The 25501-nt window shown below is 41.8% G+C and overlaps 1 protein-coding gene across 5 annotated transcripts in view; it reads right to left on the minus strand.

The window, feature by feature from the left end:
* Positions 1-2032: 2032 nt before the first annotated feature.
* Positions 2033-25501, minus strand: part of soul4 (heme-binding protein soul4) — a 118541-nt gene continuing 95072 nt past the window's right edge. For 3 of the 5 annotated variants that reach the window (XM_084318764.1, XM_084318766.1, XM_084318767.1), the window contains 2 exons: positions 5894-6077; positions 2034-5181 (listed from right to left, as the gene is read on the minus strand). In XM_084318764.1, the coding sequence (XP_084174890.1) occupies positions 5007-5181; positions 5894-6077 (359 nt within the window). In that variant the 3' untranslated portion in view covers positions 2034-5006. Of the gene's footprint in view, positions 5182-5893; positions 6078-25501 lie in introns of all 5 variants that reach the window. The other 2 variants (XM_084318765.1, XM_084318768.1) reach the window with 1 other exon arrangement.

Genomic DNA, 25501 nt, shown 5'->3' on the forward strand with positions numbered 1-25501 from the left:
ATCTATCTTTAGATGGTCTCCTTCTCACTATCCTGCCATTCATGACAAAGTGGATTTAATAAGTAAAGTCAATATGAGACTGTGGTTTTTACCTAGTCAGCGTACAGTATGCAACCTCTACCAGGGTTGAGGGTTCTAATGAAAGCATGGAAACCCTGTTGACCTTCTGACAGAATGGGGTGGGGTGTGTATGGAAAACTGCAACTCCTCCAGTAAATCTACTTCTTGCATGGGGCACTTATTCCTAACATACAGTCTTGCCAGCGAAGGGGGCAATGCGGCCTGAAAAAATAAATAACGTCCTCCAGTAGTTTAAATGAAGCTCCAAACTGACAGCGTTCAGCAGCAAACAGACCACGCGTTGGCATTCTGGTTCTATTCCAGCGACATTTCACTGGTGTTTTGCCTCCAAACTGTGGCTATTTGAAGACGTCTACATTTGATGGATTTTTGAGACCAGTACTTCAACCCAAAGTAAATTAACCTGTATGCTGCAGGTTAAGTCTAGTCTAGTGGTCATAGTAACTTGTTGGTTATAGCCGATAGGGCATACAGATCCTCAGCTGCACCTTTGTTTACACAGTTTCTTTTTCTCATATTTCTATATTCAGATTTAATTATATTGTTTACACTGTTTCTTTTTCTCATATTTCTATATTCATATTTAATTGTATTGCCTATATTTTAATAAGGGATCAATAAAGGAATATCTTATAGTTAATTGTGCAAATGAGAGAATACTGTAGGTACAGTTGTATAAATTACTTGGCCTATACGATTTGCCTACATTATGACAGAGTGTTATGTGTGGGGGATGTTTGTGCCCTGATCAGGTGTTCCTAGTGTGATGTGTTATGTCTAGCTGTAGTTCCCTGTCCTGGTCTTGTAGTCCTTGTCGTTTCCCTCCCAGGTGTACCCATTTGTAATCAACCCAGGTGTCTCGTCTCGTCATTCCCTCATGTATAACTGTTCTTCCCCTGTGTCTGTTGCTGATCCTGTTTGTACCGTCCTGTGTTTTGTTTGTTCGGTTATGGTATGTTACCCTTTCGTTACAAAACCATGGTAATTATAAATTAAATATCTTTTGTTTGGTTACTGTCTCCTCATTATGTTACATTGACAAAGACAACGAGCACTCCTTCAGTCAATGGTAACGTAATACAGATATTCCTCTAACTACAGCTGTGTCTCAGAAGTCACCTAGCAAAACCCAATAGATCTATGTTGTAGGTGCGGTCAAAAACGTAGACATCCCTCTGTAGACATGGACGCTTCTAAATGTCAATCACAGTGCACAGCAAATCAACATTACAGCTGGAATCCAGTGGAAACAATTAATCACAGAAGTGCGATGTAATTTGGGCCTGGTATTGTGAGACTGTGAGAAATCAACTAATGCTATATTTTTGCCAGACACTGAGGGCCGGCCTACAATAGCGAAGGTCCCTAACTAACTGACTGACAACTAAATGAGTCTGACTCTTTTTTTTTTTTTTATCCACTTTTTCTCCCAATTTCTATATTTTCTCCCATCCCAATTTTCAAATCATCCAATTCAACCCTCCCCTGTCACGGACGCTGTTTATTGCCTCCCACAAGCCGGCTGCAATGTGGACTAAGTCATACATAGCACGAGTCCCCTCCGGTACTTGAGGTAACAGCAGTCGCATCTTTTCACCTGCGCAGCTCGATCTCTCAGTGGCGAGGAGTAACGCGTGGGAGGCGTCTCAGCGTCTCCAGTATTCGTGGTGAGCGCCTTGCCCACTACGCCACGTAGCCGCCCATAAATGAGTCTGACTCTTAATCACCAAAACCGGACACAGACTACAACGTATGACGTATCATACCAGTTAGGGTACCTTGTGTATACGTTTACTTTTAATCATAGTATATATTCAAATTCTTTATTGCAACGTATAAAACATACAATAGGGAATACAGACCTCAGTGGCGAGGAGTAACGCGTGGGAGGCGTCCCAGCGTCTCCAGTATTCGTGGTGAGCGCCTTGCCCACTACGCCACGTAGCCGCCCATAAATGAGTCTGACTCTTAATCACCAAAACCGGACACAGACTACAACGTATGACGTATCATACCAGTTAGGGTACCTTGTGTATACGTTTACTTTTAATCATAGTATATATTCAAATTCTTTATTGCAACGTATAAAACATACAATAGGGAATACAGACCTTATCTGCACCTTTGTTTACACGTTTGATTTTCTCATTTCTATATTCAGATACAATTTTATTGCCTATATTTGTGTCTTTCTACTATTCTACTCTACATTCCGACAGCCATCACTGATACAGAGGGTTTGGTCAGTAGCATGAGTCTTCCAGTCCCTCCGCTCTGTAGTAAACACAAAATACATCTTATGGTATTCCGTTCCCATGTCTTTGGTGCTAACCCCTTCAGTTTTGCTACAGCAAATGATTGGAATACACCACAAAACACATGACTTACCGTAATTCCTCTAATAGTAACCGGGTCTCAAATACAAGCCGGGTCTCTATTAATGGCCGGGTGCGCTCTTGAGCTAAGCAATTATAAGCCGACCTCCTAATACAAGCCGGGTTACTAATATACTGAGCTGCATACTGAGCTAGTTACTTGATTTCACTTTGAAAACGTTGAAATGACCAGTGACCACCTGTAATTGCATAGTTTACTATTTCATACAGTACTTGGTTTCAATAAATGAACCCAGTACATTTTACTGGGTTCAAACTGACACAAAATGTTGATTTATTCATTATGATCCGTTTGAAAATTTGAAATATAGGCCTCCCTCTTATACAGGCCTCCTCCTAATACAAGCCTGGTACCCGCTACAGTTGAAACAAATACAAGCCGGGGTTACTATTAGAGGAATTACGGTAATATGTTAAACAAAATCTGCAACAGGTTGTAGTTGATTGCTGTACCTGCTGACCAGCCGACCTCCCCTCTACTGATTTCAATTTATTTACCTATGCCGTTATTTGCCATTTTCTTTTGTATCGTATGTGTGTAGTTTTTTTTAATTTATACTTCATTTTATACAATTGCTGAGGCCTCTTGGCCAGGTCGCCATTGTAAATGACAATTGGTTCTTAACACTTTGAGTGCCAGCGACGTGTTATGTCGTCTTTTCATGCCCCCTGTTGAGTGCCGACGACGTGAATTGTCGTTTGATTTTTTCATTAGCGATCTGAATTCATATTTCATCAACCGAGTCTCCCGTTGGTACAGCAGCCCCTCTAGGAGCTCCGATGGGAAAATACCGCCCCCTATCGTCTATCCCTGTGTAACTGCAGGCCATTCCATTATACTGGTGGATCTGTGGAGGGGGAGCCTACTGGCTCCATTATGCTGGCGAGGGATCTGATGAACATGGAAGTGATCGCGAGTTGGAAAGCAGCCTGGAATATATATTTACAGCAGCCAATAATCAATCAATAAACGCGATCGATATTTGGAATGGCAATCAGGAATTGGAATAATCTTTTTGGAGAACATCTGATCTAAGGTAAGGAGTCTATGTTACCAGTTTCAGGATAATCAGAGCTGTATTCACTGAGATAACAGCGTGTCCCGTATGTATGTGTGTGTGTGTGTGATGTTGAGGAAATGAGGTAATCGATTTCTCAGCTCGCTTCTATAGCGTGCATAAGTACACATACTATCGATAATCTAGCGTTTATTTGAAAACGATTCATAAATAGGCCGACAAATGACAACGTGTAGTGTATTCGAGAATATTCCAATAAATGCCGTTTGAGGGAATCTTTCTATTTTCTGGAAATTTTCGAGAAAACGATAGCTTTTCGAAATGCTATAAAAAGGATATGAACGGATTAAAAAACAATCCGTTTCGACAATGTTGACTGCAAACAAGTCATTGATAAGCGACGGGCAGATTAGACACATAGCCATAATTTAAAACATAGATTATGCGTTTTTAACGCCATCATTGAAGTGGATGATGGCACTCAAGGACATTAATCAACGTTATGGCCGGCACTGAAAGTGTTAACTGACTTTACCTGGTTAAATAAGGGTAAAATAGCAAAAACATTTAAATAGTAATACCTCACTAATTATGTGATTTAAGCCTTCCTCGAACTGGATCTGAAACGCATCCGTAAAAAGGATCCCATATTTGGAATACATTTTTTGTCAATAGACAAAAAACAAATAGAGTCACAGGAAGCCACATCAACCACCTAGCTGCCAGAGTTTGAGGACCAAAAACCTTAATAAAAACCTAAATAAAATCTTAATCATTTTATTCCAATACATGTTTTATTTTAAATCAGCTCACATATGGACCCGTCACAGCGGCCCTTCGCCCACTTTTGGATCACGAACCAATAGTTGAGAGAAACCTTGCCCTAGCCTAAACAACTGAAATGCAGCCAAAATAAATGGCTTCCAATAGTACAATCAAACGTAGTCGGTAGAGAAGGAGGGATCCCCTCATGTCTACACAAACCCCTCCCCATATCTTCAATATACCTGTTCGCCGTTTACAAACATACAGTGTTCGAGCTAATCAGCAACACCAACTGAGTCACGTGACTCAAGTTGCCCACTACCTGCGTGAGCTGCTGCACTAAAAGAATACGAGGGGGCTCTATGGAGAAACCATGGCACTCACCTGACTAAAAGTCATTTCAAACGAAAACGGCTGGATGTCATTTAGCCAAATCAGCATGGCTGCGAGTCCTTCACCTTTTACATATCTAGCTTTGGCATGGATTGATTAGTTTAGATCACTAGCATGGCTAACAAATTCAAATATATTGAAAACTTCCCCTGCTGTTCTGACCAGGAGTACGTTCCTTTTTGACGCTGTGATGCGAGCGCACACAGAGTCTGGCATATATACAGCGAACAGGTCTATAACTGTCCTGTAACAAACAACCTCTTAACTGGAATGTTGGGCCACTAGGGGGCGCGGGGTGAAGAGGGAGAGAAGATGTGTGTGTGTAATGTGTGTAGCAGGCCGATGGGGTTTCTCAGGGATCCCTGCGGATGAACCAGATCTCGTTCCTGCGATAGGCCACGCCCGGGTTCTCGTAAGTCGCCACCATGTAGGCGTCACGGTGCACGTTCTCTGTCGGTCCGAGGATCTCCCACAGCTGGCTGATCTGATGTCTGATGGTCTCCTCGGTGGTCGTGCCCAAGAATGTTCTGGAAAAGGGATCAGTGTTTTGTTATTAGTTACTATTTTATCTCATCTGCCGCCTGTGGTGCTTTTTTTTCTTCCTATTGCTAGGTTTTAGTGAGTCGTTCCTTATCTTCATTGGGGAAAGTCTGGGAGTGTCGCATATTTGGATTTTATGATGGTTTTTAGTTTTTGATCTTTGCCTTGTACAAGAAGACGTACAGGGTACATTCCATGTGATCTCAAGCTATACAAATACATACAATTTGGAGGTATTTTCTTTACCATAGAAATCAAGGTAAATAGTAGACGATATTACAAGCTGAAGGTGACACTAAATGGCCTTTTGTCGAACCTGCAGATCCAGCTGAAAACAAGTGTGTTTGAGACTTGTCCGGCGATCTCACCGTGTTAACGACCACGCCTGTGCAAAAAGTCTGCACTTTCTACATTGCACTACTTTTATACCTATTCTTATGTCTGCACTTTCTACATTGCTTTTATTCTGTCAACTGTATGCTAACTTTATGCCTATGTTCATTTTATGCTATTTGCTGTGAAGCACTGAGCTGAAATCCATGCATGAAAGGTGCTATATAAATAAAGTTATTATTATTATTATTATTATTATTATTATTATTATTATAAATAAAGTTATTATTATTATTATTATTATTATTATTATTATTATTATTATTATTATTATTATTATTATTATTACACAAGATGGGATCTCACCGAGTGATGACTCGAAGGGGAGCCCTGTGGACCAGGGAGATGTCCGTGTCCGTCGGCTGAGGTGGGTTGGCCTGGAACTCGGCAGGCAGGTAATACGTCGTCAGGATGTCCGTCTCAAACGCGTTGCCGTCCTGCGTCATCTGGATGTCGTTCACGATGGGAATAGTTATTCCCAGGTAGCGTCCTGTTGGAGAGACGAGGCAAGCGTCGGCTGAAGGTCTCACATAGTGGCCAGGATTTAGACGTGAGAATGTTCCAATTGTTTTATACGTTACTTTTTGTTCTTATTCTTCAACTTTATTGTATTCCTGCCATCTTTTTATTGGATGTGAAGCACCTCACAGTCTGGCGACATCACTAATTCATCCTAACACCTGCTTTATGGCTCCCAGTGTACACATCATCCTAACACCTGCTTTATGGCTCCCAGTGTACACATCAGTGTCCAAGTCCAGTCTCGAGTCCCCAGTGTTCAAGTCCGAGTCCAAGTCACCAAAGAAGAGCCAGAGTAGAGTCCCCATTACCCTAGTCCGAGTCCGAGTCCCAAGTCATCAAGGTTGAGTCCACTCCACTCTGGCAGTCAAAGAGCTGACATACAAATACAAAAAGGTCTACATTAAACATAAATGACACAGTGGTCACCATTTCAAAGGGAGTTTATTTAAAAAAATAATAGCGGTATTTATCGATTAACAAGTCTGAGTCCTCGTATGCACCTTCCGAGTCTGAATGCAGTCAATGCTCGAGTCCAAGTCCACTCGAGTACTACAACACTGGTACACATGCACTCATTCATCAATCAATGCTTAACCCAGATACATTTCTCTCAATGAAAACTAGTTTAGCCAAAAAGTGAATCAAAGGAAGGAAAATAGAGAAACTCCTCACATTCCTCCCTTACAACAACAACAAAACACCATGGACAAACCTATTGTATTCCCTCAAATAATATAATAATTATTTCTTAATCATTTTTCCATTTTCTTCAAAATCAACCTCATGAAAACTAAAAGACACTAGTTTCAAGTTTCTTTAATAGTTGTCATACAGAAGTACAGAATACTTTCTCTTCCGGTTTAGCGCAATATGTAGCGCACGCATTTGGCAACAGCTCCGCTCCCATCAACGTTAATTTCGTTTAAAAACATTATTTGGACAATACCAAAAGAGATAAGACCACATCGTATGTATTTATAAGACCTTCTACTAACTATATCAAAAGACAACATGGGTAAGGATAGGGGAAAGACGGCAAAGAAACAAGAAACGGCAACTTCAGCGGCGCAGAGCGAAACACGATCAAGAAGACACGGTCTAGGCGACGCGGGTACAGAACCGTTGGCGACAAGCCCCGACGAGGAGAATAAAGAGGAAAATACACCGGGACCATCGACTATGGTCCCCGACAGAGAGACAATAGTTGTCAACATAACAGGAGCGACAGGAACAAGCTCCGTGAGAGATAGAGCAGCTGATCTGGATAAGATAATAGCAGACAAATCCATCGCCATCGTCACTGCACCTATACCACCAGCTGGCACAAGCAGTACAACCATACCACCCGATTTCAACTCACTGACTAACCTGATGAAAGAACAGATTACACACATCGAGGAGCTCAAAGCACACGTCGATGAGCTCAAAGCACACGTCGAAGATAAATTCGATCGCATCGATGCTAAATTGGAAGAAGTCAAGAAAGCGGTCGCTGCACAGTCCGAGCGAATCACGACAGTGGAGAATTCGGTGACAGATATTACACTGGCAGTCAAAGTGAACGAAAACACCATCTGCAATGGCATGACAGAGATGGCAAATGAGATAGAAAGTGTGAAAGAAGCATGCCGGAGGGAAATACAAGAGGTTAAAGATGAAGCGATGGAGAGGCTACTCGAATCCCATCGCTACCACAGGCGAAATAACATCCGCATTGTAGGGCTTGATGAAGCAGTCAATTGCGAAGACGACAACTTTCCAACAGTGCTATCATTGATTTTGGGTAACAACTTTCCAAACAAAGTGCCGAAAGTGGACCAAGTTTACAGAATCGGTTCTCGGGAGCAAAGAAGCAAAGGGCCAAGAGTCATCATTGTTACTCTGCGGAAGACATCAATAAGAGATGACATCATCAAAATTGCTCGCATCCAACGTGGGATGCTGAAACATGGTGAACATTCAATATTTATCTACGAAGATCTAAGCAAAGAAGCCATCGCTCGACGTCTACCATACAAGGAGGTGATGCAAAAATTGTTCAAGGCTGGCCACAAGCCACGGCTAACATACCCGGCGCTGTTATCGATCGTGAAAAGGGACGGCCGCAGGATTGGATTACGCACACCTAAAGAGGCTGAGGATTATTGGATTAAATATGGAGGAGATACCCCAAGTCAGAACGACATTGTCTGAAAACAGATAAGCCGATTCATCTCCCTCTTTCTCAGTGTATATCACTATTAGAATGACTTTTATTGTGTTCATCAAAGTAGCAGATGATATGCAGGCCGTCTATACCAATGCGTACTGTGTATAATACGATCCGTAATACATTATAATTTCAGACTCTGGTCTCCGGGGAGACAAGTACATATCATTGGCAATAAGATCAATCTGGAATATTCTGGGTTTATCGCTCGACTGCCCTGGGTCTCTTAGATCATTCTGGAACATAACAACAGTCTATTGGTACTAGTATATTCTACAACCTTCTAGAATATAATGCACCATGACAACGAAGGCCTACAACTCTAACATTAAACATCCGGTGTGTATATACATAGCAGATAATCAATTGACTGAAGTTCAATCAGTCCTTAATAATACTTTAAAAATCAACCACACCTAAACGTATGAACACAACAAGGTTATTCTAACAATTTAAGTAATCACTCCACTGATGAAGTGACTGGCACATTGATGCTCTAAAAGGCTCTGCTTTTCTATTGTATCTAATCACTTAATTCGGTTCTAGTGGCTTCTCCACGTTGAATATTATTCTATCTCTCATTCCTTATCTATATATATTTTTTTTTATTATTCTATTTTTTATCTCTATCTTTTAACTTACATTGTTCTTTTCCATTGTTCTTCACATTAAGGTGTCAATATTTCTCTACAATCTTTTCCTTTTTCCTGACTTTCCTACATGTTAGTAGAGGGTTCAAATGAATATGTCGATGAAAGTTTATTCTCTTTTTTTTTTCATTTTACACAATATTTCATTACAGTAAGGGAAGGTGCAAGACCAAAAGCGACATTCTATTGCATTAGAATGAAAATGTTAGATCCTATGGCAATTAGCATAGGAAGATTAGGATTACAATGCTCAGTTTGGGCAATCCGGTGGACTAAGGGAGAGAGTCATTCGCGGAGGATGTGTTTTTGGAACACAGGCCTGTACGACTCTCTGGGCGAGGGGAAAATAGGGGATTTTTATTTGTATATATATATGTTTTTAAGCTCGGCTCTCAACGGGACCTCATTAATTGGATGTACATCTATTGTAGCTTCGCACTCCAGAAGCATTACCAAAAACTACACAAGAACATGCATAGATTATGGCTAGTTTGAATATAATGATATGGAACACTGGTGGGATAAACAAACAACACAAACGCAAAAGCGTGCTCACACTGATGAAAAAAGAACATGTGGACGTGGCTCTATTAAGCGAAACGCACATTTTAGAGGAAGACATAGATACGTTAGCGGATAACATATACCATAATATTAGTCACTCTTCTTTTGGTACGAGAACTCGAGGTGTAGCCATAGTCGTCAGACGTAAATTAAATATCGAATTAAAAGGGGTATGGTCGGATGCTGAGGGGCGTATAACTATAGCTAGGATTGTACATAATAACAGGAAAATAGTGTTGGCAGCGGTATATGCCCCAAATTTGTACGAAGTTGGTTTCTTCACTTCACTAACCGGGGAAATGTTAAACCATCCCGAGTACTCATATATAATAGGTGCGGATTTTAATGCCATTTGGAATCCAAGGATGGACAAATCTTACCTTGCCTTTTCCAGCGAACAAAAAAATTCATCTAAAGCATTAAAAGATTGGTCAAAGACTACAGGGGTAATTGATTTATGGCGCTCACTTAATCCCATGACCCGAAAGTACTCCTGTCGTTCGGCGAGACACAACACATTATCCAGAATTGATTACGTCTTTGCATCCCCGAGAATATTTGATAAATATGAAGTGGAAATGATACCCAATGCGCTTTCAGATCACTGTTATTTAATCCTGAAAGCAACATTTGGTATACTATCTTCCCGGGCCCCAAGATGGCGTTTTAATACTATGCTGCTTAACAACAAGGAATTCATTACACAACTCAAAGAAGCTCTCACAGTATTCTTACGGGATAATGCAAACGCGGTGCAAGACCCCAGAATATTATGGATGTCGGTAAAGGGTATGATCAAGGATTTCACGGATAGATTTTCCTCCATATTGCGCAAAAATCAATGCACAAAACTGTCTGAAATGGAAACGCTTTACTCAACGTTATTTAATTCTTTAAAATACAACAACTCTACTGGACTAGAAAATCAAGTTAACATTCTAAAGACAGAGATCAATGCAATATACAGACAAAAATCGGAAATGCAAATATGCAGCACAAGACAACAGCAGTATTTCCAAGGTTCTAAACCTAGTCACCTATTAGCCATGCGATTAAGAATTAATGCAAAATTTGCAGATATAACTGCCATTAGAAAACAACAAGTACTTGTAACAGACCCCAAAATAATAAACGATACATTCAAAGAATTCTACTCCGACTTGTATAATTCAGAAACGACCTTTGATCAAAACAAATTAGACACATATCTTAATCAAATTATTCTCCCTAAACTTTCGGAGGACGACGCTAAACAGTTAGAAGCACCGATCACATTGGAAGAACTCAAGAAGGCCATATCCGGAATGAAAAACGGTAAGGCTCCGGGAAAAGACGGTATCCCATCAGAAATGTACCTTTCTTGTTGGGACATATTTGGACCCTTATTACTAAATATGATCTTATACTCAGTCAAGGAGGGGAGCTTCCATAAACACCACAATATCGCACTCATTTCAGTCCTTCTCAAAAAAGACAAGGACCCCACTGAGTGCGGTAGTTACAGACCTTTAAGCCTCCTCGGAACCGATGTCAAACTGTACTCTAAGATATTAGCCATCAGATTGCAAAAGCATATGACGTCTTTAGTTCATCCGGACCAAACTGGCTTCATAAGAGGTCGCCTGATCAATGATAACATAAGGCGAATACTGCACGTACTAGATGCAGACAAAGAGGACACCACACCTAAGGCGATGCTATCCCTGGATGCTATGAAAGCATTTGACAGGCTGGAATGGTCGTTTCTATGGGCAGTATTAGAAAGGATGGGGTTAGGAAAAGGATTCATTGATATGATTAAAGTACTATACAAGGAGGGCGGTTAGGTGGCCGAGCGGAGATTGCGTTCGTCACCAACCCCGGAGCTGTGAGCTGGATTCGCCTGTTCGAATCCAGCTCACAGCTCCGGGGTTGTCACCAGCTTGGCTGGCCGTCTGCACTAATACGATTGGCTGTATTAGAGGGTGGGAGAAGCTGGCGGGGTGGGTCCGGGTCGTTGTAAACAGCGACTCCTACAGTTCGGTCGGGGCGCCTGCTAAGCGCGGATAGGACTCGAGGGGGATAGTGTGGTCCTCCCACACGCTACGCCCTCTCGATAAGAATCCGCGCTGCCAGGTGAAAAGAAGCGGTGATTGGCTGGACGTGTGTCGGAGGAAGCACGTGGTAGCCTCCACTCTCCCAGATGATCTGACTGTGGGGGGTAAGTGCGCAGCGACCAGGAAGGGACTGGGAATTGGCATACGACTAACATTGGGATGGGAGAAAATCGGAGGAAAAATCGAGGAAAAAAAAAAAAAAAAAAAGAAAAAAAAAAGTACTATACAAGGACCCATCGGCCATGATTACAACAGGCACATTCATCTCCGAAATCTTTCCGGTATCACGCTCAGCCAGACAGGGTTGCCCTCTTAGTCCCGGACTATTCGATCTATCATTAGAGCCTTTAGCACAATATATAAGACAATCCCAATACATAGAACCAATCGTAATCAAGGGCACACAACATAAAATTAGTTTATATGCGGACGACGTAATATTGTTCATGCAAAGCCCCAACACCACATTGCCTCATCTACTCAAGTTGATAGAGAACTTTGGTGATTTATCGGGATTTAAAATAAATTGGCCGAAGTCGGCTTTCCTTCCTCTTAACATCCGAGCAAAAAAAGACACAACCCTCCCAGGTGCGATACCCATGGTTAAACATTTTAGATGCTTGGGTGTGGAAATATTTCCCACCATAAGGCAAACGGTGAAGCACAATTACACAAAAATACAGAACAAAATCAAAGACGACCTGGACAGGTGGGCAAAACTTAAAAACTCAGTACAGGCAAGGGTATCAATAGTTAAGATGGATGTATTACCAAGAATCAACTTCATCAGCTCAATGCTACCGTTACCTCCTCCAGAGGGCTACTGGAAAAGATTACAATCCTCCACATACAAATTGATTTGGAATAACAAACCACCTCGCATAAAAAGATCCACCGCACAGAGAAATAAAGCAGACTGTGGCATGGCAGTTCCAGATTTTTTACAATATTTTAAGGCTTTCACATTAAGACCATTGACAATATGGTTTGATCCCCAGGCTTTGGTATCTTGGAGAGAATTGGAAGAAAACATAGTAGCCCCACAGAGACTGAAGGACATAGCACACACTAAACTTTCAATCAAGCACTGTGAGCGGGAATTTGGCCCCATAATTACCCATGCAATCAGAACATGGCGAGAAACACAAAAAAAATATCCTAACCCTCAAAAATGGCATAATCACACTCCCATATTCAATAACAATGCACTCTTAATGGGAAAACGTCCTATAAGATTCCCTATATGGGAAGAGCAAGGCATACACTCATTAGGGGATATTTTTAATAACCAGGGCTTCTGTAGTTATGGAGAAATATGCACAAAGTTTAACCTCACAGAGTCCACATGGCTTTTTTACATACAGTTACGCCTATGTTTGAGGTCTCACGGTGTTCCATTACACATACCAGTTGAACACCACAGATACCACACATTTTTCTATGAAAGAGAAACATTGGGAGGTTTTGTATCAGGTTTTTATTATCAATTACTAACGTCCTCGTATGAAACCCTTCAACTAGACACTGTCTGGAGGAGGGATATTCCAGACCTGGAAAGTGACTTTGATTGGCAAGAAGCATGGGCAAATGTCCGTCTTACATCAAGGAACCCGGACCATCAACAAATCAATCTTAACTATATTCACAGGACATACTTGACTCCTATAAGACTGAACAGAATGGGCCTGAAACAAGACTCAAAATGCACCCAATGTACAAATGGAGACGAAGGGACATTTATGCACATGTATTGGGACTGCCCACCAGTTAAGGCATTCTGGAAAGATGACCCATCAATTATCAAAACTCGTATCTTGGAATATACCAGTACACCCCTCTGTATTGCTTTTAAATGATGTTTTTGAGTTTGCAGTAAATCCACAGCTAAAGAGATTGGTCTTATCGGGTATCACAGTAGCTAAAAAACTGATCGCATCACGCTGGTTTCAACCGGAAAAAATGTGCCGGAAAGTTTGGTCTCTTACATATCTCGATGTGATATATCAAGAAATATCTACAGCAAGAATTCTGGGTCTCAACGAATCCAAAATGTCAATGTGGGTAGAAGTGGTGGAGAGAATAAAAGCTAGCTTATAATGGTAGTGTCTGTTAGGAGTGAGGGATAATGGAGGTACTATCCAAGGAGGGGTCCGGGAGGGGGGGGGTTCGAGCTGGAGCATATGTGTGTAGGGTTTTAGAAAATAGGTATTAGGGGTATGTTCTATATAAACATTTATATAATTGTAATTTCGCTGGATATACACTGTATACGGTTAAAATGTTATTATAGACTTTTTTTTTATCTTGTTTCTGTACTTGCATGTCATTTTAACCACCTTGACTGTTAGTTTCATTATGCATTATGTGTTGAGTACTGACTTTTAATAATTTTTGTTTTGCAATAATAAAAAAAATATAAAAAAAAAAAAAACTTTTAGAATACTTTTATACAAAATGCTTCTTTCTGTTACGCTCCAGAGACTGTGCTAGACAAAAGATAAGTATAAAATAAAATAAAATAGTATAGCATGTAAAAATAGAAGTAAAAATAGAAGTCACGTACGTAGACAGTGTTCAGTATATACATATGTACAATGTTCGATGCAGAATAGAGTAACTGAGTTACTGTACAATATACAATATACTATGCAATATACCAATATACAATACTATATAGTGCAAAGCAGAAATGGGATGAGGTACAATTTACAGTAAGGTGTACTGAGGTATGGGTTGTAGTGCAATCCTTTACCAATAAATATAAAGTGTGTATATAAAATATAATATATATATATATATATATATATATATATATATATATATAATAAAATATAAAGGAAGCATACTAGGTCCGCTACTGTTCCTAATTTATGCAAATGACATGTCGTCAGCTTGTGACTACAACTTGTTCCTGTTTGCGGACGACTCAGCCCTGCTGGTCTCTGACAAGAACAAGTTACAGGTTGAAAAAACCCTCAGCTCAGAACTAGGCAAAATCTGCATATGGCTCGCTGATAACAAACTATCATTACACATGGGCAAAACAGAGTCCATTCTCTTCGGTTCAAATAACAAACTCAGCAAGACCGACGGCTTCTCAGTTACAGTGGGTGACAATATTGTCACAAGGAAAGAAGATATTACCTACCTGGGTTCCATCCTAGAGGCAAATCTTTCCTGTGACAAAATGGCATCCAATGTAATAAAAAAAGTCAACCAACGAACTCGATTCTTGTACCGGATCTCCTCACTGGTAAACAAGAATACCCTGAAGACTCTAGCAGGAGCACTCATTCAAGGGTACTACGACTATGCTTGCACCTCATGGTACCAAAGCACCTCAAAGGCGCTAAAAACAAAATTACAAACATCTCAAAACAAACTGGTCAGACTACTGCTTGACCTTACTCCTAGAACCCACCTCACCCCTGCCCACTTTGACAACCTAGGATGGCTTAGAGTAGACGACAGAGTACAGCAACTTGCAATGGGCCTGGTCTACAAGATACACTACACGACCAAGGTACCCATGTACATGACAAAATACTTCCCAAAGGTCAGTGAATACCACGATCACAACACCAGAGGGAGCTCCACAAATCATGTTAAACCCAGATTCGGCTCAAACAAGGGACTAAACACGTTTCGCAATTATGCCACATCAATGTGGAACGCCCTACCCAAAGCTGTAAAGGAATGTGAATCATTAGAAGTGGTGGAGAGAATAAAAGCTAGCTTATAATGGTAGTGTCTGGTTAGGTGCGAGGGATAGTGGAGGTACTTCTCAAGGTGGGGTCCGGGAGGGGGGGGTTCGAGCTGAGCATATGTGTGTAGGTTTTTTTTTTTTAGATAACGGGTATTATGGGTATATCTTATATAAGACAACTAACTAAAAGGTGATCTCATTGGATGTGCCCTGACAATTAATGCTTGTATATCTTATCGTGTGTTGTCATGTTTGTTTATATGTTTGTTTAAAAAAATAATAAAAAAATAAAATACAAAAAAAGGAATGTGAATCACTACCCACTTTCAAAAACACTCTCAAAAAACACCTAAGGGAGACTGCAACTCGAAACTGGCCCCTGTAAATGTCCGAACACAACCCCCTCCAATGTACAGTAAATTACCAAGTATGGTCTTGTCAATAATCCAATGTACAGTGTTGTTTGTACAGTGTCCCCCAACCACCCCTCCTACCCAACCCCCCCCCCCCCCCCCCCACTCCTACCCAACCCCCCCCCCCCACCCACCCAACCACCTCCAATGTACAGTCCCCCCCACCCCCACCTACCCAATCCAATGTACAGTTTCTACGCCTAATGTATATACTCTTTTCTTTCTGGACTCTTTTTGTATCACAAACAGTACTGTAATTGCTAATCTGGTATGTCATAAATGTATAGATGTAGCAGTACTGTCTATCTGTATGTCATGTATGTCATATATGTTACGATGAATTGAAAATGGGGGACCCTGATGTAAACAAGACGAAAGTCTTTCTCTGGTCTGCATCCCCTTAACAATTGTATGTATTGAGCTGTACTGTACTGTACCCATTCTGCAATCTGTTAATAAAGTTTTCATTCATTCATTCATTCATTCATTCATTCATTCATTCATTCATTCATTCATTCAGTCTAGGTGTTCTAAAGTGTGGAGAGTGGGTGCTGCAGTGTGTTTGTTTAAAGTAAGTGTGTGCGTATGGATGTGTGTGTTGTGTGTGTTGTGTTGTGAGTGCACTATAGTTCATGTTTCATCTAAAGATATGCACTTCAAACTGTTCCAATATACACAACACATGTGCTCAGCCCCCTGACGGTGTGTCAGCCACAACATTCTCTTTGCCTGGCAAATACACTACAGTCAAGTCACATGGCTGCAGAACTAAGCTCTAACGGAACACTCTCTGATGGGACATCTTGAATTTAACTTTTCGGAAAAAAGTAAAAAAGCACAGGTAAATCAGGCTTGGGAAAGGGGTCTAAAGGAGAACACCATGCACTTATCCCCGTCTAATCACCCCAAGTTACTCCATGTAAAGCAACTGGGTTCACCTGAGACCAGTTTTGTGGATGAATCCGGTACAGATGTTGCTTAATGGGAATTACCTCACCAGTGTCTAAATCATAGGTCACATACACTAGGAGTCACACAAACCCGATTAGTTGCCAGATCGTTGCCAAACATAAAACGTCACACCCTTTATAAAACTGGACGGAACGAGACCTCCTGTCATGGGTCCTGAAACAACATTGGACTTCAAAAAACACCTTGTACAGAGGCACAGTCACAGAGGCACCACCATTTCCTTCCACTGGGGAGGAAGCATTCAGAGTGGGCAAATCCATCATTCCTTGAACAAGCAAGGACATTGCTCCAGTATTCCTGAGAAGAGACGTCGAGATCCTTTCACCATCTGGTGCAACCGGAACAGTCCCCTCAGACACAAACCCTCAAACTGCTCTGCTACTGGACAGGACGGTGGGCTCTAAGGCCGGGCCTACTGCACAGGGACCATTTTGCGTCCAGACACAAATGAATGCCACACTACACTTAAGGCCCTCCCATAGTCGAGCAGACTGTACACAGAGCAGACTCCGCGGAGGTCCACTGGACTCTTTGAGCTTTCATAGTCGAGCGTACCTCCACGGACCAATTTCCTACATGTCACGCGCCAGTTTACACAATTGTCCCCACGCTGTTCAACTTCTGTCATGTCGTCGTCATCCGATGTCAAAATAAAGAGTATGTTATCTCCGTTTCCAATATTTCGAAATAAAACTGGCAATTTTACACACTTCATTTAGAAAAGCCATTCAAACATCTCTCTTGGCACAGAGCGAGTGGTCAGAGTAAAATGCAGATCGGCGGGTCACATTAAATGCAGTTCGATGTCAACCAAAACGCCGAGCAGCGTTTTATGTGACACCAAGTCAGCGGCGCGGACGTCCGCACGTCAGAAAATAGGAGCTTCGCACTTGGACTCTGCTGTGGGTCTGCTGTCCGCTGAGATCAAAGCTCAAAGAGTCCGCGCGGACCTCCGCGGAGTCTGCTCTGTGTACAGTCTGCTCGACTATGGGAGGGCCTTTAGTATGTCCTTAATTTCCGAAAAAGGACAGGACAATGTGACTTTACATGGCTGGGCTCTTTGCAATAATGACAAAGGAAGTTATCTCAAAACTGATTTATTTAGTGCATTTATATAGCGCTTTTATCCAAAGTGCTTTATAATTTATGCCTCATCTTCACCCATTCACTCACACATTCACACACGAGGAAACCATGCAAGGTGCCAACCTGCTCATCGGAAGCAGTTAGGGGTTTAAGTGTCTTGCTCAAGGACACTTCGACAAACTGCCGGGAGGAGCCAGAATCGAACCGGGAACCTTCCGATTGGCAGATGACCGCTCTACCTCCTGAGTAAAGTTGCCGCCTATATGGCCGATCAAACCACCTCCTGGAACCTGGAGACTGAGGTGAGGTGGGAGGAGCCTTGGTCACCACCTCGACTACTGCAATGCACTGCTAGCTGGTCTACCAACCACTGCCACCAAGCCTCTTCATCTCGTCTAGAACACAGCCGCCCGCCTGATCTCCAACCTACAAAAGTCAGTCCATGTTACCCCACTTCTTAGAGAGCTGCACTGACTCCCCATCGCCGCACAAATTCACTTCAAGGCCCTCGACCTGGCATATCGCACGGTCAAGGGAACGGCTCCCGCCTACCTCCAGTTAATGGTCTCCAACTACACACCCCCAAGACCCCTCCACTCTACGTCTTCTGGCTACCTCAGACCCACTCCTGTCCAGTCATCAAAGAGAAGCCGCCTATTCTCAGTCCTCGCTCCATAATGGTGAAAGTAACTTCCTAACACAATTAGGAGCCGAAACCTGACCAATCTTTCACCGTTGACTAAAGACACACTTCTTCAATCAATATCTGAAATAAAAATAATAATAAATAAAAATAAACACTAATCTTCTTACCGTCATGCACTCCTCCTAATATACTAACATACACTTGACACTGCAGCACTCAGGTTTGAACACTTTTATGACATTATAACATAACAAAACTTGTAAGTCACTTTGGATAAAAGCGTCAGCTAAATGACAAAATGTAATGTATTTACCCAAAGAGCCTTACGAACAAGCATATAGCCGACTAGCACACAAGTTAGCTCATGCTACAAACCCTGAGCATTTATCATCAACATCAACAAAAAGACTACAAAGAACAAGCATCAACAAATAGGCCCTGAGCCTTCACTGTCAAGCATCGACCAACAAGCCATGAAGAATAACTACAAATCCCAAAATGCAACACGGCCCATCATTTCCTGTTCATCAAACTCACGCACTGACCATTAGCCACTAACAATTTGCCGCATGTTAGCAACCGCTAACCAAACACAGTTACCATCAACAAGCATATCCCTACTCTTAACCTCTACACACACACACACACACACACACACACACACACACACACACACGAAAGATGCATTCACCAACTTCCCTTTCTAGGTAATCAACTAAGTTACTGTAGAGATGTTTCTCTCTAGGCTTGGTTATATGAGGTTGAACATCACCATGGTTTACATTGGTAAGAATGCATGGTTCCATTTAAGCCATAAATTGTTCCATTTAAGCCATTTATTGCTCATGCACACATGTAGAGCTTGATGATGAGGCCGTTATTATTATTTTTGCTTTTTAACATGCATAACCACAGGTCTCGTCTGAGTCACGGGGACAGAGGGCCCTCAGAGAAGGCATCCCAGCCCCCATGCTGAACACTGATGTCTCCTTGGCAAATGAGCTCAATTCTGTCTATGCACGCTTTGAGGCTGTAAATTACAACAACAGCCTACGGACCACTACGATAAAGTAGAGCCACTGCCGATTTAAGAAAGTGAATACCAGGAAAGCAGCAGGACTGGACGGCATCCCCAGATATGTCCTAAAAGTCTGTGCTGACCAACTGGCCCTGGTATTCACTGACATACAACCTGTCCCTAGAACAGTCGGTCATCCTCACCTGTTTGAAAAAGTCCACTATTGTCCCTGTACCCAAAAAACCCACGCCCATTTGCCTCAATGACTATCGCCCTGTAACTCTCACTTCCATAGCCATGAAGTGCTTTGAGAAGCTAGTGAAGGGCTACATCTGTTCCTCCCTCCCAATCACCTTGGACCCCCTGCAATTTGCATACCGCCCCAACAGGTCCACGGAGGACGCCATAGCCCATGTGCTGCACACAGCAGCATCACACCTCAGCTCAGCATTCAACACCATAGTCTCCTCCAAGCTCGTCATCAAGCTCAGAGACCTGGGCTTGAACTACGACCACTGCCATTGGGTCTTGGACTTCCTGACAGGAAGACCCCAAGTGGTGAAAGCAGGAAACTGCACCTCAACATCCATCACTCTCAATACAGGTGCCACCCAGGGCTGTGTTCTGAGCCCCCTCCTCTACTCGCTTTACACGCATGACTGTGTGGCAAAGCACAACAGCAACACAATTGTCAAGTATTCTGACGACACAGCTGTGGTGGGCCTGATCTTTGCAAACGACGAGAGGGCCTACCTGGGAGAGGTGGAGAACCTGGCACTGTGGTGCCAGGAAAACAGCCTCTCCCTGAATGTCAGCCAAACCAAATAACTGATTGTGGATTTTAGGAGGTCTGGGGCAAGGAACTACAGCCCCTGCACCATCTATGGGGCACTGGTTGAGAGAGTGAACAATTTCAAGTACCTCAGAGTCCACATATCCGAGGACTTGACATGTACCACACACATATACAGTGTAGCAAACAACTGCCTCTTTGCACTGCTGCGGTCAGGCAAGCGCTACCGGAGTCTCATGGCCAGTACAGAGAGACTCAAAAGGAGCTTCTATCCCCAGGCCATCAGGATCAATGACTATGCAACACTAACCCATCCATCCACACAATCACTTTAAACACCGACCTTTAACACTTTGAGTGCCAGCCACGACAATTGTCGTCTTATCAGACCCCCCATTGAGTGCCGACGACGTGAAATGTCGTTTGTTTGCCGTATTTTTTTTTATTGGCGATTTGAATTCATATTTCATCAATCGAGCCTCGGGTTAGTGCTGCAGAGTCTCTCTGAGCTCAATTGGGAAGATACCGCCCCCTATCGTCTCTCCCTGTGTAACTGCACCCCATCAGTTCTGACTGATGCAGGGGGAGTGGTCAGTTTCCTCATTTTATTTTTCCCTCAAGGCATCTGAAGGATCGATTGTGCTCGCCGGCCCGGAAACTTGTGGATTATGTATTTACAGTATCAACAGGTCGAAAAATACCTCGCGGAAAAAAATCTAATCTACGAATTCCAATCTGGCTTCAGAACATCCCACTCCACTGACACATGCCTTCTCTATTTAAACGACCACATCAAACAAGAGGTGGACGCGGGCAAATACTGCGGCATGGTCATGCTGGACCTACAAAAGGCCTTCGACACTGTCAATCACACCATTCTGATTGACAAGCTAAACGCAATTGGTTTTGATAGTCTATCAGTGAGCTGGATGCAATCCTACCTGGAGGGGAGAGAGCAGATGGTGGAGGCAAATCTTTCCTGTGACAAAATGGCATCCAATGTAATAAAAAAAGTCAACCAACGAACTCGATTCTTGTACCGGATCTCCTCACTGGTAAACAAGAATACCCTGAAGACTCTGGCAGGAGCACTCATTCAAGGGTACTACGACTATGCTTGCACCTCATGGTACCAAAGCACCTCAAAGGCGCTAAAAACAAAATTACAAACATCTCAAAACAAACTGGTCAGACTACTGCTTGACCTTACTCCTAGAACCCACCTCACCCCTGCCCACTTTGACAACCTAGGATGGCTTAGAGTAGACGACAGAGTACAGCAACTTGCAATGGGCCTGGTCTACAAGATACACTACACGACCAAGGTACCCAGGGGCGGACCTAGCCCATTTGGCGCCCTAGGCGAGATTCACCACTGCGCCGCCCCCCCCCCCGGATGGCTTTTTTCTTCATAGTTCTCTAACGTTAGTCTTTCTTTCCTCAACGTTCAATTCTATAAACACTTGACCGATACCCATCAATGCACAGCGCTCTAGCATGTTCTGACTTATGTGAACACCTAAAGCTGAGGCTCAGACCGACCGACCGTTTTAGATTTTTGGCTCATTTTCCCTTATGTTAGAATTTTTTTTAATGTAAAAATAATGGTTGCAGATATAGAGGGGGGCGCCAAAACTGCCACCTCTGGGTGGCGCTCTAGGCGACCACCTATATCGCCTGTAGGAAGGTCCGCCCCTGAAGGTACCCATGTACATGTCAAAATACTTCCCAAAGGTCAGTGAATACCACGATCACAACACCAGAGGGAGCTCCACAAATCATGTTAAACCCAGATTCGGCTCAAACAAGGGACTAAACACGTTTCGCAATTATGCCACATCAATGTGGAACGCCCTACCAAAAGCTGTAAAGGAATGTGAATCACTACCCACTTTCAAAAATACTCTCAAAAAACACCTACGGGAGACTGCAATTCGAAACTGGCCCCTGTAAATGTCCTAACAACCCCCTCCAATGTACAGTAAATTACCAAGTATGGTCTTGTCAATATTCCAATGTACAGTTTTGTTTGTACAGTTGTACAGTGTCCCCCACCCACCCCTCATACCCAAACTCCCCCCCCCCCACTCCTACCCAACCCCCCCCCCCCCCAACCACCTCCAATGTACAGTCCCCACCCCCACCTACCCAATCCAATGTACAGTTTCTATGTCAAATGTATATACTTTTTTTTTCTGGACTCTTTTGGTATCACAAACAGTACTGTATTTGCAAATCTGGTATGTCATAAATGTATAGATGTAGCAGTACTGTCTATCTGTATGTCATGTATGTCATATATGAATATGTTACGATGAATTGAAAATGGGGGACCCTGATGTAAACAAGACGAAAGTCTTTCTCTGGTCTGCATCCCCTTAACAATTGTATGTATTGAGGCTTGAGCTGTACTGTACTGTACCCATTCTGCAATCTGTTAATAAAGTTTTCAATCAATCAATCAATCAATTCAATCAATCAATCAACACTGTAATCAATAAGCGTGATCGATATTTGGAATGGCGATCAGGAATAGGAATAATCGTTTTTGGATAACATCATCTGATCTCAGGTAAGGAATCTATTTTACCAGTCTTAGGATAATCAGACCTGTTTTCACGGAGATATAAGCGTTTGCCCTATGTGTGTATGTGGCTCTGTGGCTGTGATCGTTGATGAGGAAATGAGAATCGATTTTCAGCCCGCCTCTATAGCGTGCATAAGTACACATATACTATCGATAATCTAGCGTTTATTTGAAAACAATTCATAAATAGGCCGAAAAATGTCAACGTTTTTGTGTATTCTAGAATATTTCAGTAAATGCCTTTTATCACGGAATCTTTATATTTTCCTTGAAAACGAGGGCTTTTCAAAATGCTATAAAACAGAATTGAACCGATAAATAAACAATCCGTTTCGACAATGTTGACTGCAAACAAGTCATTGATAAACGACAGGCAGATTAGACACATAGCCATAATTTAAAACATAGATTATGCATTTTTAACGCTATCATTGAAGTGGATGCTGGCACTCAACAGGGTTTTCAATGTTAAATGGCCGGCACTGAAATTGTTAACATTCACTTTAGACACTTTAAACACTAGACCATATTTTATCTATTTATAACTTTTTTTGCACTACATCTCTACCTCACTTTAGCATTTTGTACTTTAGTTTGTATATAGTGTTTGGTCTTTATTCCTTTTACTGTATGAAGCACAACTTCAGGGGGCTGATACAGAACCAAGCATTTCACGTACATGTACCTTATATGTGACAAATAAAACAAAACTTGAACAAGACCAGAACAAAGGAAATGGATATGTAGGCTACTAGGCCTGAGTGAGTGAGTTCAGGTGAGAATGGCCAATCATGCACAATCATCTGTTTACGCGAGAATCTGATACCAAGCGGATAATCCCTTGTAGCACAGGCTTTGCCCAAAGCCTAAAGGCCTACACTTTACCCAAGCTAAATATAACCCCACATACCTCTGCTTGTAAACACAATGCTTGAATGTAAGCTCACTTAACCCGGGTATATTTCTCTCAATGAAAACCAGTTTAGCCAGAAGGTGAATCAAAGAAGCATGTCTCACAACCTGTAGGAGCCATTCTTGAGTTATTTAAGTGAAGGTGGATTTTTTTTGTCAAATCAGTTGCGCAATAGTCACTTTTGGTGAGTTGTTTCTATACAATTCACTTACCGTAATTCCTCTAATGGTAACCCCGGCTTGTATTTGTTTCAACTGTAGCTGATACCAGGCTTGTATTAGGAGGAGGCATGTATAAGAGAGAGGCCTATATTTCTAATTTTCAAACAGATCATAATGAATAAATCAACATTTTGTGTCAGTTTGAACCCAGTAAAATGTACTGGGTTCATTTATTGAAACCAAGTACTGTATGAAATACGGTAGTAAACAGTGCAATTACAGGTGGTCAAAAAAAGTAAAATAAAGTAAAATAGTGCAATCACAATACTGGTATAATAATAATAATAATAATAATAATAATAACTTCGTTTTATACAATTCTGAGGTAGGCTTACTCTCTTGGTAAATATTAACACCATACCATTATATGGTATTTACTGCACAGCCAGGCCAGCATATACATGAAACCCGGCTTGTATTAGGAGGCCGGCTTATAATTGCTTAGCTCAACAGCGCACCCGGTCATTAATAGAGACCCGGTTTTTAATTGAATACCGGTTACTATTAGAGGAATTACGGTATATGACATTTAGGTATGACACAAGCATTTTTAGTATAGAAATGTGTCAACAGACTAAAGCAGGGAACCACAATATTTTGCATACAATTTATGCAGAATGTAATATCATAACTGTCTATTATTTTTCTTGCAATTGAGCCAATTTTCCTTAGGTACGGTTTTGAGGTGTGTGTTCAACAGAATGTAGTATCAAAAACACGTTCACAAAAAGTATGGGTTACTGAATGCTGAACTGCACTGTTATAATCACTAAGCCATTGTAAGACCTTACCTGTGTCCCTGTATCACTTGTCTCTGCTGCCCTTTGATTAAAAAACGTCTGCATGTCCATTTTCCTTTTTTTGTGGCATATTTGAGTTAGTAGTAAAAGTCACCTAGTAAAAGTGAGATAATTGACTATATCAAAACATGCTAGGGCTGTACCGAATAGTTCGAAGCTTCGTTCATAATGTTGACATTCTAATTCTAAATCAACATAAAAAAATTGTAATTATTTATAAAAAAAAAAAAAAAAAAAAATATTTGTAATTTGCCAAGGTATGGCAAGTGCCTTACCTTGCAAAAACAAGGAGGTAGGGACCGCACTCGGAATATCGTTGTTTTTATTTTCAAGTTGTTAAAGGGCACAAAACGTTTTCAGCCATCCGGCCTTCATCAGTGTGCAAATGACAAATGTGACAAACACAACTTAAATAGGCTGTACTTGACAACAGGTGGGAACAATCGGCAATCAGTTAACAGGCTAGGTTGATGTCATGATTAGTAGCAGGGCTAGATTGACAAGTAGATATCACAATATCACAATATCACATAAATGTGTATGATGGTAATATATGAAAACAACAAATTGATACATATTACAATATTTACAGACCTGTATGGAATAAAAAAAAAAGGCAGTACATTGGGGTGCATCAGGTTGTTAAACCGTTCATTAAACAGTGTACTAGTTTTTCTCTCTCATACAGTAGATAACTTTGGATAGTACCTAAATAAAT

Source organism: Notolepis coatsorum, assembly GCF_963971535.1.
Source record: "Notolepis coatsorum genome assembly, chromosome: 7".
Lineage (NCBI taxonomy): Eukaryota > Metazoa > Chordata > Actinopteri > Aulopiformes > Paralepididae > Notolepis > Notolepis coatsorum.